Source organism: Aythya ferina (assembly GCF_964211825.1).
Source record: "Aythya ferina genome assembly, chromosome: 11".
In the NCBI taxonomy this organism is placed as follows: Eukaryota; Metazoa; Chordata; class Aves; order Anseriformes; family Anatidae; genus Aythya; species Aythya ferina.
The window spans coordinates 11,408,285-11,421,329 of record NC_140307.1 but is presented as its reverse complement, the minus strand read 5'-3'; the positions used below and the strand labels follow the sequence as shown (position 1 = coordinate 11,421,329).

The window sequence follows — 13,045 nt, the reverse complement described above, 5'->3', positions numbered from 1 at the left end:
AGGGTGGTTTCAGTTAGGCACACAGGTGGGTCAAGTGGGACTTTTTAACCAGCTGAGGTAGGTTTATGTACAAGGCTTGACCACCACGTCCTCCAGAAATGCTTCATGACGTAGCCCGGCTGGTGACACCTCTGGAAACCTGAACAGAGCTGAATGTGCCCCAAACAGGCAAGTGATGCGTCAGCCATACTGAAAGGTGAAGCAGAAAGCCCTGGTCTTTGATTCATACTCATTTTTCATCATTTTTTTACACAATCTGAAGACGTAAAGAAAAGCATTTGGAGGTGCACCAGCATCTCTTCTGTTTGGTTTTTCACTTTTCTGTTTGGTGTTTCACTTTTCCTGGAGGACGTCTATATTCAGCTGTGTCTTGAAAGATTTTTCCCCTCCTCTTTTACCTGAGCCCTTTGTTTTTTTCTCCCTGTCATGCAGGAACTGGTGAAGTGTCAGAGACTCTAAGGTGACATGACGTTGAAGAAGTAACCCGTACTAAAAACACATACTTGGTTGATCTGGGAAACAGCTTGCTTTCAGCAAAACTGCTCGTAATTCATAAAGCACAAATGAGGCTTGTTTCATGCTTCATACTTGCCAAGATATCCCTCGACAATTCCATCCCCTAGGAACTTGCACTGAAAAAACTGCAGCAGTAGTGCAAGTACATCCCAGATATCTCTGGACCACCACCCACCACCCCCCCGGCTGGACCCCCCTCAAACAGAGAACTTTTTTCTAGAAATGATCCCAAAATTTGCCAGCCTTTGGGACTGTCATGCATCATACTCCCCAGAAAGGGGATTTTTGAGTATGCTGACAAAATAATTCCTAAGTAATACCACAAAAAGCCCACAGATGCAATCAGGGCAACAACTTCCCTAGTGCAGCATGATGTTGTTGGATGTTTCCTTCAGCAATGTGGTCTTCTTGCACCACCTGTGCCATAGCGTTTTCAGCTTGTGCGGAGCCAATTTCTTAATTAGGAGGAGGTTTTCCTGTTGGTGCAAGACACCCAGCCATCACCCTGTGATGCATTTGCAGCCAGTAAAGGGGAAGCCAGGGTGGTGGCAGGTACCTGGTGGCTCCCCCTGAATCAGAGGAGGCCAGAACACCATCTGTGGCTCAAGCCACCTTGGGTTCTTGCAGCAGGCTATGCTGCTCCACAGGGATCTCTGGAGGGGAATTTCCAACCTTGTCTTCCTTCCCAGACTATCTTCTACCACTGGTGGGGATGGCTGATCTTCAGAGCATGGTTGACCTTGCAAGCTGAGCTCTGCAGTGGCTTGGGCGAGCTCTGCTGTCCCAGGCTGGGTGACATGTGTTTTGTACAGCCACCCAGGCATGACATCCTGGTTTGAATGCTCCCGAGGGTTCCCCTTGCTCCTGCAGAAGACAGCTCCTCAGAAACCCCCCAACTTCCCAGGTCCTGAACCCATCTTTGTACTCACACAGGATTTTCCTGGATAGGGAACATGTAACCCACCACCAACACCCCAGTGGAGACCCCAAGGTTTCCATCTACCTCCTCCACCTGAGAGACTGTTGGGTTGAACAAAGGGTCTGGAAGGAGATGGACAGTGAGCCCTGGGTAAGACCAATGCCCCACCTGCACACCTTTCCTGATGGATAGAAATTCCCAGAGCACCTAGCATTTCCTGACTGATTCCAATCCGAGGCTAGGAGAGCACGCCCCTTGTAGTAAACAATTTGAGTAAAACATAGTTTCAAGCAAAGCAGAAAGCCAGAGGATTGCATATGGCAAGTTCCCTTCTCCGTGTTCATCATGGAAAGTGCAAATATAACAGAAAAAGCTGTGAAGTAAACCAAGATCAGGTAAACCTTCAGTATGTGATGCCTTGGCATATGCAAGCCTCCGTGAATCTTTACCCATGAGAGCAAGTGCAATAAACCACACACACCAGGTAGCCAAGAATCCTTGTTCAGGTGTGAGCTCTGCGCTAATCAGATCCTCCTTGATCTAACAGGACCAAGGAATCACAACAGCTGCTTCATAAAATTAAAGCAGGCTGCCCAGCTGTGCAGCATAGCTCCTGCAGTATCACCATTTTTGGGTAATGCCATCAAATTCTTGTTGAGCTTGAGGTGTGACAGAACAGCCCCCATGAGGCCATGTGCTGTAGCTTGCCCCTTGCAGAATTAAAAAAAAAAAAAAAAAAAAAAAAGGAAGTGAAACTAGCTGATACATCCTACTTCCCCTCAGTCCATCTTTGACAGCACATGCCCTGAAAAGCATTAGCCAGATGTCCTGCTTTCGTTTGTTATTTTTTTCCCTTTTGAGGGACTAAGTGGCTCCCCTCCAAAAAAAAAAAAAAAAAAAGTGTGCCTGCACCTTCTCAATGGGGGAAAAAAGTGCAGCCAAGTGCAGCTCCACCATACTCTGGATCAGCCCACAACCCAGCAGAGTCCAAAAAATTGGTTCAGGCTGGTACAGGACTCTGCAGAAATACTTTAAAGACACATATACTTCAGAAAGACACACTCCTTTTAAGTTTTCTGATTGTATTTAGATAAAAATTAGGTACACTGAAGACCACTGAAGAGCTACAATTTTCTAATGGGTAATGCAGACACTTATACCTACGTGTTCAGAAAAGTCTAGTTAGCATACTACTTTGGGGTGAAGGTTATTTTGATGATAAGCTGTAATAATAGTTCTTTAATAATGATTCTACAAAACCAACCAATTGTCGCTACAGCCAGACATGCTTACAGAGAGCAGATGTTAGAGGATGTTTTTTTTAATTATATTATGGGGGAGGGTAGTTATGCACATGTTTTGAAGGTGTAAATTTGCATTACAAATCTCCTGGTACACAGCCAAATTTTCAGAATTCCCCCCTCCTTCCCCCCCAGATCAGCTCACTTTGCATCTCCATCCTAACCAGGTCAGGGTGGTTCAACAGCACAGCATGACTGCGCTTGCAGAACATCTGCCACATGCCGCAGTGTTCAGGCCCTCCCTCAGCCCACTTTTCCTCTGATGCCAAATTCCTCAGTATTCTAATTTCATGGTGAAGGAGGCCAGGAACATAATACCGCGAGTTCAGACAACCACTGTTAACTATAGGCGACCCCTAGCATTGTGAAGAGAAGGAATTTCATGATGAAGACAATTGCTCTTTTCCATCATATGTAGAAAGGACAGAAGCTCAAATTCATTTAGACTTGCAGGGAAAAATTCTTCAGATCTGCATGGGAGAGAGAAGACTAACATCAGTCACTCTGCATAGCTTCAGTTGTAATTATTGTTTAGGAAGAGCTCTCCACAAGGGAATTCTGACTGCAGAGTCCCAGCTACAGGCACACAGACCCACCGTTGAGCACTGCAGAAACCACTTTCAGTCCCTTCCGCCCGGGGGGTTCAGACTTCAACAAGCAATCCCCTGTTAAGACCATCAGTGCTCTGCACCCTAAACAATGCCTTCACAGACGTTCTTGCTTTATCCTGCTCTCAGCTCCTCTAACCCAGCTCTGCAAATCATTACCCCCAGACTCCAGCAAAGTCAGGACTGTCCCTGCCCTACAGTCCCAGCCCAACCAAGCTTAGCATCCCTCACTATCAGAGACCTTCATGCAGACATCCCACCAAAACCACTGGGGCACGCCACACCCCAGGCCCAGCTCTAGGGCTGGGTTTCCATCCCCAGGAAAGTGGCAGAGGTGCCATATCAGTTTTCTGAGCTCTGTAACCCAGAATTGTCTGTACTACATCGAATCACAGGCCCATTTACCTCAGCAACATGTCCCAAGCTACAAGAAAATATCTAACCACTTGGGGCATCCCTTCTAAATATTCTTCCAATCCAACCATTTTCCACTCTGGGTGAATTTCCTGAGCCTTTCCCCATCCCTCAGTACCACACACATTTCTGCTGCTAATTAAGAGTATATCCTGTTCCTCATCCCAGGAAGCTGGTGACCTCACCTCCAGTTTTCTCCTGTCCCTGAAGACCAACACCCCTCCCAGCCTTTGTTGGAGAGACCTTTAGGGAAAACAGCACTAGACAGCAGCAAGGAAAGGACTCTGATCCTTCTACATCTTAAGAAGCAATGCCCCAGGGTTTTTCCAAAGTCCATGTGACTCATGACTCAGTCTCAGTCTAACGGCCTTGTTAACATTTTCTTCACCAATGGGAGGGAGGGGGGGTAATTCCTGTAAGGCCTGGCAAAGGCTTATCCTGCACAATGTCAATAATTACCCAGCCTCAACTGGAGTACTCAGAGGAGTTTCAGTTTCAGGTCTTTCAGCCACACATCCTCAGTTTTCTCTATCAAGAGTTAATCTAGCTGTTTGCAGCGATCTGTGCCTCGCACATCACAAGTTTCCAGAATACCACCAGTAATATGCCCAGTGCAGGATTAGCCATATTTAGTAAATAGCAAGAGCTTCAGGACAGCTCAGCCCCCATTCAGTGGCAACACGGTGGGGTTTTTGTGGTCACTCCTTTCGTTCCTCAATTCTGCAAGCCATGTACTTCCCTCCACAGAGAGCAGTCCATGTTCCCTTTACCACCGGCACACAAAATACGAGTGTAACTCACCATGATTATCCCCGGCACATCTTAGAAGTCTGGTTCTACAAGAAAGAAAGACACAGCATTAGGCTTCAGAGCAAACAGTAGTCACTATAGGGCCCACCCTTGTGGGGAACAGCCTCAGAGAGCTGCCCTTGCTTGGCTTTGTGCTTCCTGCCACTAACCACAGACCAGATCACCAAAAAATCACTCCCCACTGCTGCATTCTTCTTTATGTTCACCCCAAGCATCGTGCTTTACTCTTAGAAGGCTTCACCCAACAACCAAGGGCTGGAAAGATCCTGGTTTGCCTCGGGAGATGCCCAGCTGCCCTTAGACCAGAACTTCATGCTCACATGCTGCCGTCAGCATTAAGAGGAGCACCAGCAGTCTTGGCTTAGGAGCCAAGGCACACAAGGGGAAGACAGGAATTCAAGTAAGCGTGATCTAAACAGTAAGCGTCAGTCTTTACCACTAGATTAAAGCCAAAAATCATTGCATCACCCATTTTTTTAGATAAATCCACCCAGAGAGCTCTATTAACAGTTGTCAGGCCCAGCATAGGCAGGCCAGGAAGGCAGGGGACAGCTACCTACAGGACCTTTGGCAATGCCAAAGCAAACCTTCCCTATCTGCTGCGAGCTAACTCTCGCACGGGTTTGGTGCGTAGTCTTTCCAAGCCAAGTTACTTTTGTTGGTGCTCACGTACGTCTAGAACAAAGCCTTCAAAACACGCTCCACGACAGCGCCCTGTTTCTAGAGAGCCTGAGCCCAAAATCAGCGAGGCTTCTGGATGCGAACAACAGCGACACGCGGAGAGGAAACCATACCCCATCTGAAGAACTGCGGCTCCTGGAAGGCCTCGTGGGTGACCCTGCAGGTGTAGACGTCGCTCTTGGTGGGCGTGAAGGTGGCGTACACCAGGCGCTGGAAGGTCCAGTCGTCCCCGAAGGACATGTCATTGTACTTGACGTCCTTCATGGGCTCCCCGTTCTTCAGCAGGGCGATGTCGATCTTGGGAGGGTGGAAGCCCTCCACGTAGCAGTTGAGGACGTTCTCGGTGCCGGCGGTGGCGGGGTGCCGGGAGTACACCTGCACCTTGGGCGCCGCTGCGAGGGGCGAGGCAGCGCTGAGCGCCGGGACCACCGGGGACAGCCCCGCCATCGCGCCCCTCGCAGCGCCGAGCACTCACCTTTGGCCTGCCCCTGGCCGAGCAGCGCCACCAGCGCCACCAGCGCCACGATCGCCACCTTGGCCGCCAGCCCCATGCCTCCCGCTCCGCGCCGCTCCGCGCCGCTCCGCTCCCCTCGACGAGTGGCCCCGCCCGCGCGCCCCGCTCCTATTTATCACCGCCGCGGCGCGCGGCCAATAGTGAGGCGGCCTCCCCGCCGCGTCACTAGTATCCGGGCAAACAGGCAGAGTAAAGGTTGCAGAGAGCGGGCGGCGGGCGCGGCGCGCGTGCGCAGTGCGCGCCTTTCGCTTTCGCTTTCGTTTCCACCGCCCTAACGGGGCAGCAGGGGCGTGGTCTATCCGAAGGGGGCGTGGCCTATCCGAGAGGGGGGCGTGGCGTGGCGGCCGCGCATGCGCGCTGCCGGCGGCCGGTAAAAGGCGGCGGCGGGGGCAGCGCGGCCCCGTAGAGGGAGGCGGGGGCGGGCGGCGCCGCGGCATGGCGGAGGGCGGCGAGAGGGTTGTGAGTGCCCGCCCCGCCCGGCCCCGTCCCGTCCCGTCCCGTCCCGGTGTTCACTCTGGAGCCTAATGGTGGCACGTGGGGAGCGCTGGGGCTCCGCACCGAGCTCCTCGCGGTGCTCGGTCCCTGCTGAGGGTCCCGCAGGGGTCAGGGGTGGTCCCCGGGAGCCAGCAGGGCAGGTGCTGGTGCCTGGGGGTTGCTCCTGCTCGTCTCTTCCAGCTGCGGGGCAGCCGTGGGGTTAGCTCCCAGGAAGGGTTGGGTGCCCCCCTGTTGAGGGTTTCTTCTTCCCCCGGCTGTCTCCTTCGCTGGTGCCCACGCTGCTTTTGCCTTCTCGCCCCCCAGATCCTTGAGGACTACCTGCTAGTGGAAGATGTGCCTCTGCTGGAGGAGATGGCCGAGGAGGATGAGGAGCTTGACCTGTACAATGAGATGACGTTTGGGTTGGGTAAGGTTAAGGGGAGTCCCAGACTCGGGCTGACCAGCCAGCACCTGGTGGGATGAGGATGGAGGCTGGGGGTGTGAGGAAGGTGTTCCCCAGGTGGGATGTGTCCTTATACCTAACAAAGAGCTCAACAGGGAGCCTGGGGGCGTTTTCCTGGGCACTTATTTACCCCCAACGCACCCTGCTTTCCCTTGCAAGACCGTGACTCCACTGAGGAGGATGCTGTGAAAACCCCAGTGCCTTTGGAGAGGAGCCCTGAGCTCGTGGAGACCGAGGAGGAGCCCCAAGCAGATGAGGGGCAGCCACCACCAGAGGAGCAGGGAGAGCCCCAGGGTGAAGGTGGGATGGAGCCTGATGCTGAGCAGGTGGGCTCTGAGGAGGAAGAAGAACAGCTGGGGGCTGAGGAAGAGCATGAGGATGAGCCCAACGACTTGGGAGACCCAGCGGTGATGAGAGCTGTGCAGAGCAAGCCCACGCTGGAGGTGATGCCTGAGTGGGGTGGGAGGGGGACCCAGCGCTGAGCCCCCAGTGTCCAAGCAGAGATACTGCCATGGACCTGCTGCTTGCCCCTCCATCCACACGCCGTGGGTTGTGCCCTACAGAGGGCAAGGAGTGGTTCTGGGAGGGACAAGGGCGGGTCCGTGGTGCTGTGGCCAAGTGTGTGCCATTAACTGTCCTCTTTGCTCCCAGAGCCAGGACTCAGCAGTGCTGGACAGCAGGATTGGCTCTGTCTGGGCAGAATTTGGCAAAGAGGACATGGTAAAAATGTCCCTTCCTCCTTGGTGATGGGGTCTGAGTGTCCCCTGCCCCTCTCCTCCCCGTGCTGACCTCTCTCTGTCTTCCAGCTGGCCATGGAGCCCATGGTGTGGGGCTCCTGCCCCAGCAGCATCCCACCCCACCCCATGCTGGAGGTGGGTCCCAGGGGTATCCCCACGCGTCCCCGGTTGTGGCACGTGGACAGGGCTGCGTTCCCACCTCCTGCCACCTCTTTCCACAGGACAAAGCCATCCTGCAGGTCCTGGAGACGCCCCCTCCTGCTGCCAACGTGGCCCTCGACTTCCTCAGCTCCCCTGTGCAGAGGGGGTATGCGGGCTCTCCCCGGCTCAAGCGCCCTGACTTCAGAGGCACGTCCCCCAAGTCCTTCTCCCAGCGCTTCCTCCGGCAGGTATGGGCTCTCAGGGTGTCTTGCTCATCCCTTCCTCTGCCCTCTCTGCTCCAGAAGCTGTCCCCAGCTCTGCAATGCCTCTGTCCCCCTAATGAAACCCACCATCAGGCTGGGATTCATGGCTGTGACCACATTCCCGGTGCCCAGCTGGTCCCAGTAATGTCTGCTTGTCCCTGCAGCAGCCACCTTTGATGCTGCGCTCCACGTGCTCCCCTCGGCCCTTCCCACCAGCCCGCAGAGCTTCTTCTCCCTTTGCTTCCAAGCAGGTAACACAGCAGGCCACCACTGTCCCCACAGATGGTGCCGTGGCCTGGAAGAGCCACCTCCAAGCACCGCTCAGCACCTCCCCAGAGCAGCAGCCTTTCCATCTTGGTCTCATCCTGGGTGCCCTTCTCCATACGAGATGGGGAAGGTGTTAGCTACGGCTTCACAAATCTGTCCTGCTGTCCCTGCACTGGGTGTGACCTTGTGCTTGGTGGCACGTTGGAGCACTGCTGACGGATCTGGGGCATGCTGGGCAGCAGCATGACTCCAGGGTACCCTTGCCTGGGATGGGAGCACGAGACGTGGTGTTGGCAGAACCAGCCCATCCCTCCAGGAGTCCTCGGAGGTGACAGCAGGGTGTCCTGCCACCTGACTGCTTCTCCCTTCCTTTGCAGTCCACGGGGTACGCACCCCCAACCCGTTTCAGGCCCCTGTCGCCCAATGTGGGCACCCCGCCGCGGCCCCTCGCCATGCACTTCGGCCCCATGTCTCCTTCTCTGGACCCCTGTCCCTTCTTCAGCCCCTCGGCCAGCAGCCAGTTCAACTTCAGGTAGGAGGGACGGCGAGTGGGGTTTTGATGCTGGGCACAGGGGAGGGGTGCTGCGGCCCCCTAACCAGAGGAGGTGGTGGCACTTGTGGCACCATGCTGAGAGCAGACCCAGGGGGTGTTCCAGGGGATGCTCTGGAGCCACTGCAGCATCTGCAGCCCTCGCTGTCCCCCTTTGCAGCATGCCCAGCCACCTCACCCAGTTGCACCCCCAGCACCAGCGCATCCTGACCCAGCGGCAGCAGCAAGGCAGCACGGTGCAGAGGTACGGAGGGCCTGGGGGTCTTGGGAGTGCCCTGAGGGGGCTCTGGGTGCTTACGGCAGGCTGTGGTCTCCCCCGTGACAGTGTCTCCCCTAAGAAGCTGTGGTCCCCTAAAGCTGACCCTTACGCTGGGCTGATGACCTGCAAGGAAAAGGACTGGGTCGTGAAGGTGGAGATGATCCAGCTGCAGAGTGAGAACATGGATGATGACTACTACTACCAGGTGAGCCTCTACCATAGGTCCTGTGGGTCACCCAGCTCCTTGGGGCTGTGGCTTCCCACCTTGGGGAGCTGGAGGGAGCTGGGGTGCTGAGCCCCATCCAGAAATGGGCTTGGCACGGGGGGCAAAAGGGCTTGGATGGTCCCAAGCTGCCCTCCTGGCTCCCACGCAGACCTACTACCATCGGCTGGAGCGCAAGCAGGCAGAAGAGGAGCTCATGGGTGGGCGCAACAAGCAGGAGCCCCCCAAGCTGGTGACGCCCTTCATCCAGAAAGTAGAGACCTACAACTCCGGTGAGGGGCCGTGGTGGTGGCCGGGGTGGGGTGCGGGGTGTGGGGCACGCTCTCACCGTGCCCCCCGCTCTCTTCCAGTGGTGCGCATCGCTGGCTCGCTGGGCCAGGTCGCTGTGTCCACCTGCTACAGCCCCCGCCGAGCCATTGATGCCGTGCACCATGCCCTGGTGGAGGAGGTAGGTGAGGGGACACCGGGCTCCAAGCCTGCTTCCAGGTCTTGGAGCAATTTAGCAGGAGCAGTAAGGAGCTGCAGCGTGGGTGTTGCTTTGGGTATGGGATGGGGCGCGTGGTTGGGTGACACCTTGGTGGCATCAGCAGGGTGGGATGGGGCAGCCGGCGGTGGCCGTGGCTTCCGTGCGGGGTTGGTCTTTGTCCTGAAGTCACTTTGATCCCCAGGGAGCAGCTGGCCCAGTGCTCTGCCGGCGGCGGTGTCTGGTGCTGGCTGTAACTCTGCCTTCCTTTCTCCCCTCCTGAAGGCTGCGGGGAGCCACCGGCTTCGAGCGCTGCACAGGATCGAGAGGGTGAGTGGCCGGGGTCCTGATTTTGGGGCACGGTGCCGATGGAGCAGGGGCTTGGGTCTCGTTCAAGGAGCTCCATGGGGAAGGTCTGATGTTCCAAGCTGCTGCCTTATCCCACATTATTCCTCCAGCTCTTCCTGCAGCTGCTGGAGGTGGAGGAGATGCAGCGGAAGGTGTCCCTGGCCCCAGAGGAGCAGGAGCAGAAGACCCAGGAAGCGGGGCGTATCTACCAGGCCCTGAAAATCAGAGCCTGCAGCAGTGAGGAGTGAGTTTGGGCTGTGGTGAGGTGGGGGTGGGCAGCGTGTCCTGGTCCTAGCTGAGTTCCCAGTCATTAGGTGATGGGCTCTCATCCTCCGTGTGTCACCATAATCTGTAGTGACCCTACATGCAATTCTTGTCCTCCACTGGAGCTACGCAGGAGTGAGGGAGGTGATGCTGGTTCCTCACCCAGATGGGCAGAGAGGCTTCAGGTCCCTCAGAGTCCGTGCCAACAGAGCCTTTGTCCCCAGGGAGGCAGAGGATGAGTTCCTGCAGGTCCTGTGTGTACGGAAAGGCAAGAAGCTCACGGCGCGTCTGCTGCCCCACCTGGCCTCAGAGCAAGCAGAGAAGATCCTGCTGACCATCACCCACCACCTGCCCTTCCTCATGAAGAAAGATGCATTGGATGAGGCGAGCACCTCCAGCTGGGGCAGGGGGTTACTGGGCTGCATCCCTTCCCTGTCCCCCTGCCTGTGGGCATCCATCCTGATGGGTCCCAGCAAGGCTGGGTGGATGGTGGGGTCGGCATGGGAAGAGGCTGCTGTGAAGGGCAGGTGCAGGGCTTTGCTTCTGCCCTTGTGGGGAGGAGGAGAAAGGTCTCCAGGAGGAATTAAAGCAGTCCTGGTGGCTGTATGCTCCTGGGATATGCAGCATTGTCCCCTGCATCATCCCAAAACCCTGAAGGTGTGGGGTGGAGATGGGGCTGTGTCCGTGGTGGGTTGAGCGGTCTCAGATCCCTGCTCTCCCCTCTGCCCTGCCCAGTCTCTTCCCCTGCTCTACAGCCCTTTGAATGAGGTGGTGGGCAGGATGACCTTCAGCAGGCTGATCCAGGTCCTGCAGGAGATTACCAGGCCCCTGCCTGAGTCCGACGAGTTTCCACTGGCTATGGCCCTGAAGAACCAGGTATGTTGGGCATCCCCGGCATGCAGGGGGCATCACGGATGGACACAAAGCCATGGTGCTCCTCCTGCTGCTTCTCTGCAGTTTGGCATCACCTTGCTCTACTCCCTGCTGAGCCGTGGTGAGGGGCTGCTGTCTTCTGAGACACCACTGGAGCCACACGGCAGGGACTTCGAGACATGGTGAGGGCACAGGGCCACGTGAGTAGGGTTGGCTGCCCAACAGGGCGCTCACTGTCCCCTTGGTGCCTCCAGGACAGACACAGTGTTCCTGGTCGCTCGGGAGCTGTCACAAGTGCCCAAGGCCTCGTTGGTAGAGCCACTCTTCTTGCCCAGCAACCTCCTCTCCCTCTTCTGCCGCTACCTGGACAAGCAGACTGTCCACCACCTGGAGGCCAAGATGGAGTGAGTACCACCTGGACCACCTACCACTGCCTGTAGCCACTGTTATAAATGGCTAATCCCTCTTGGATGGAGAGAGGGGACCTGGTGGGGGGGGACCATGGAGAGGAGCGGTGGATGGTGCTGGTGGCTCTCACTGCCCTGTTGGACATGAGTCTACAAACCTCTGTTGTGGACACAAGTCCACGTTGACCAGTTTGCCCCCACGGTGGTGTGACAAGCTGATGTTCCAACCTTGCTTCCCCACAGGTGCTCCCCGCTGCCGTCGGAGGCTGCCATGCCGTGCTAAGCCCCGAGAGTGGGGCAGGGCCTGATAAAAGGACTTTGAGTTTTGAAGCAACCACAACTTGGGTGTGGGGCACTTTGGGTGAGCCATGATGCACTGGAAGGGAACGCGGGTAACTTATTTCGGCCTCGCGCCCCGCAGCAGCCTGTGGCGGGTGCTGAGGCCGGTCTGCACAGGGGCACTGAGAGCACCTTTGGGGGGGAATTTCTGTACAGCACTTGGAATAAAATAAAGAGGTGATTAACAAGCGCCTGTGGCTCCTGTGGGCAGCCACTGCTGTGCCTGAGTCCCCGGGCTCTGATAGAGGCATCACTGGAACATGGGCCCTGAGACATCCTGGTTGGGGATGGAGGGGGATCCAAAAGGGCAGAAAAGACAGCAAAGGGGGTAAGGACCAAAGGACCCAGTAAGAGGATATAGGGGGATGGAGGAAAAGGTGTTGATGAAAATGGACCTGATGGGGAACAGAGGAGGGGGGGAAAAAAGCCCATCAGCAGGGGAGAGGTGGTGGTCAGAGCTTGCATAGAGGTCAATGTCAGATGAGTGTGTATAAGGGAAAAGGAAAGGTCTGTGCACACAGGAGGGGATGTAGAGGGCATCTGGGTGTGCACAGAGGATGGGGGTCTAAACACATGGCTAGGGACAAAGAACCTCTTTCTGCTGAGGTCTTAGTCTATGACATGTAGATAAGAGACATGGTCATGACAGAACACCTTGAAGTTACCACGTCTTCCTTGAGATACCTTAATAGACCATGACTGCTTGTGTTAGGACTAAAAACCCTGTTAGGTTGGCCCAGTGCGAAACAGAAGCAGGGTAAGACAAACGCTCTGTGGAAAGCCCTGTCATGCTGTTGTGACACGAACAAGGTGGAACTCTGCCCTTGTGATAACGCATATTGTTTGTTCAGCAGATATGGTGCCAGGCCATAACTCATCTGGCATGGAAAAAAATGCTGCCATCAGGAACGCATGTGCTGGCCCCCCCTGCTGTGCATAATTGCAGTAACCTGTCAGGGGCTGCTGGGTGCTCCCTGGGACCAGGGCTGCCAATTGCTCTGGGTCTGGGAGCATGCAGGGGTATAAACAGGGCAAAATGCTCTGTGTCCTGTGAGGCAGGAACATCAACTGAGGTCAATGCCGCCTCTGTGGTGGTGCCCACAAGACATGGATGCCTACTGCACTGGCAGGACGCCGACCACAACCTGCCTGAGTATGGACTACTGGGTCTCACGGTGGTGGACACCGATGACTGGGAAAAGCACTGTACT

At 55.8% G+C, this 13,045-nt stretch overlaps 2 protein-coding genes across 4 annotated transcripts; one reads left to right on the top strand and one right to left on the bottom strand.

Annotated features, from left to right (window-relative positions):
• Positions 1-2,500: 2,500 nt before the first annotated feature.
• On the bottom strand, positions 2,501-5,994 carry B2M (beta-2-microglobulin). The gene is made up of 4 exons (XM_084532469.1): positions 5,725-5,994; positions 5,363-5,641; positions 4,560-4,594; positions 2,501-3,206 (listed from the first exon to the last, which is right to left on the bottom strand). Exons 1-3 carry the CDS (start codon positions 5,798-5,800, stop codon positions 4,581-4,583), a joined length of 369 nt encoding a protein of 122 aa, XP_084388595.1. The 5' UTR covers positions 5,801-5,994; the 3' UTR covers positions 2,501-3,206; positions 4,560-4,580.
• Positions 5,995-6,268: 274 nt separating this feature from the next.
• PATL2 (PAT1 homolog 2) lies at positions 6,269-12,024 on the top strand. 3 transcript variants are annotated; one of them, XM_084532467.1, is made up of 19 exons: positions 6,269-6,398; positions 6,562-6,664; positions 6,860-7,143; positions 7,352-7,420; positions 7,507-7,572; positions 7,659-7,826; positions 8,009-8,092; positions 8,486-8,640; positions 8,819-8,902; positions 8,984-9,122; positions 9,292-9,412; positions 9,491-9,588; positions 9,889-9,933; positions 10,062-10,195; positions 10,440-10,599; positions 10,951-11,091; positions 11,173-11,270; positions 11,343-11,492; positions 11,739-12,024. In XM_084532467.1, exons 1-19 carry the CDS (start codon positions 6,288-6,290, stop codon positions 11,776-11,778), a joined length of 2,250 nt encoding a protein of 749 aa, XP_084388593.1. In that variant the 5' UTR covers positions 6,269-6,287; the 3' UTR covers positions 11,779-12,024. The 3 variants fall into 3 exon arrangements, with proteins under 3 accessions (XP_084388593.1, XP_084388592.1, XP_084388594.1); XM_084532466.1 differs by having other exon boundaries at positions 6,270-6,398; positions 8,006-8,092; XM_084532468.1 differs by lacking the exon at positions 8,009-8,092 and having other exon boundaries at positions 6,271-6,398.
• Positions 12,025-13,045: the final 1,021 nt, after the last annotated feature.

What these genes read in the sequence shown, in the direction of transcription:
- B2M (XM_084532469.1), bottom strand. Translation starts at nt 5,800, where the DNA reads ATGGGGCTGGCGGCCAAGGTGGCGATCGTGGCGCTGGTGGCGCTGGTG. An exon ending in CGGCCAGGGGCAGGCCAAAG is followed by an intron (nt 5,642 to 5,724) that starts GTGAGTGCTCGG and finishes CGCCCCTCGCAG; the next exon opens with CGGCGCCCAAGGTGCAGGTG.
- PATL2 (XM_084532466.1), top strand. Translation starts at nt 6,288, where the DNA reads ATGGTGGCACGTGGGGAGCGCTGGGGCTCCGCACCGAGCTCCTCGCGG. An exon ending in AGAGCCTGCAGCAGTGAGGA is followed by an intron (nt 10,196 to 10,439) that starts GTGAGTTTGGGC and finishes CTTTGTCCCCAG; the next exon opens with GGAGGCAGAGGATGAGTTCC. An exon ending in AGAAAGATGCATTGGATGAG is followed by an intron (nt 10,600 to 10,950) that starts GCGAGCACCTCC and finishes TGCCCTGCCCAG; the next exon opens with TCTCTTCCCCTGCTCTACAG.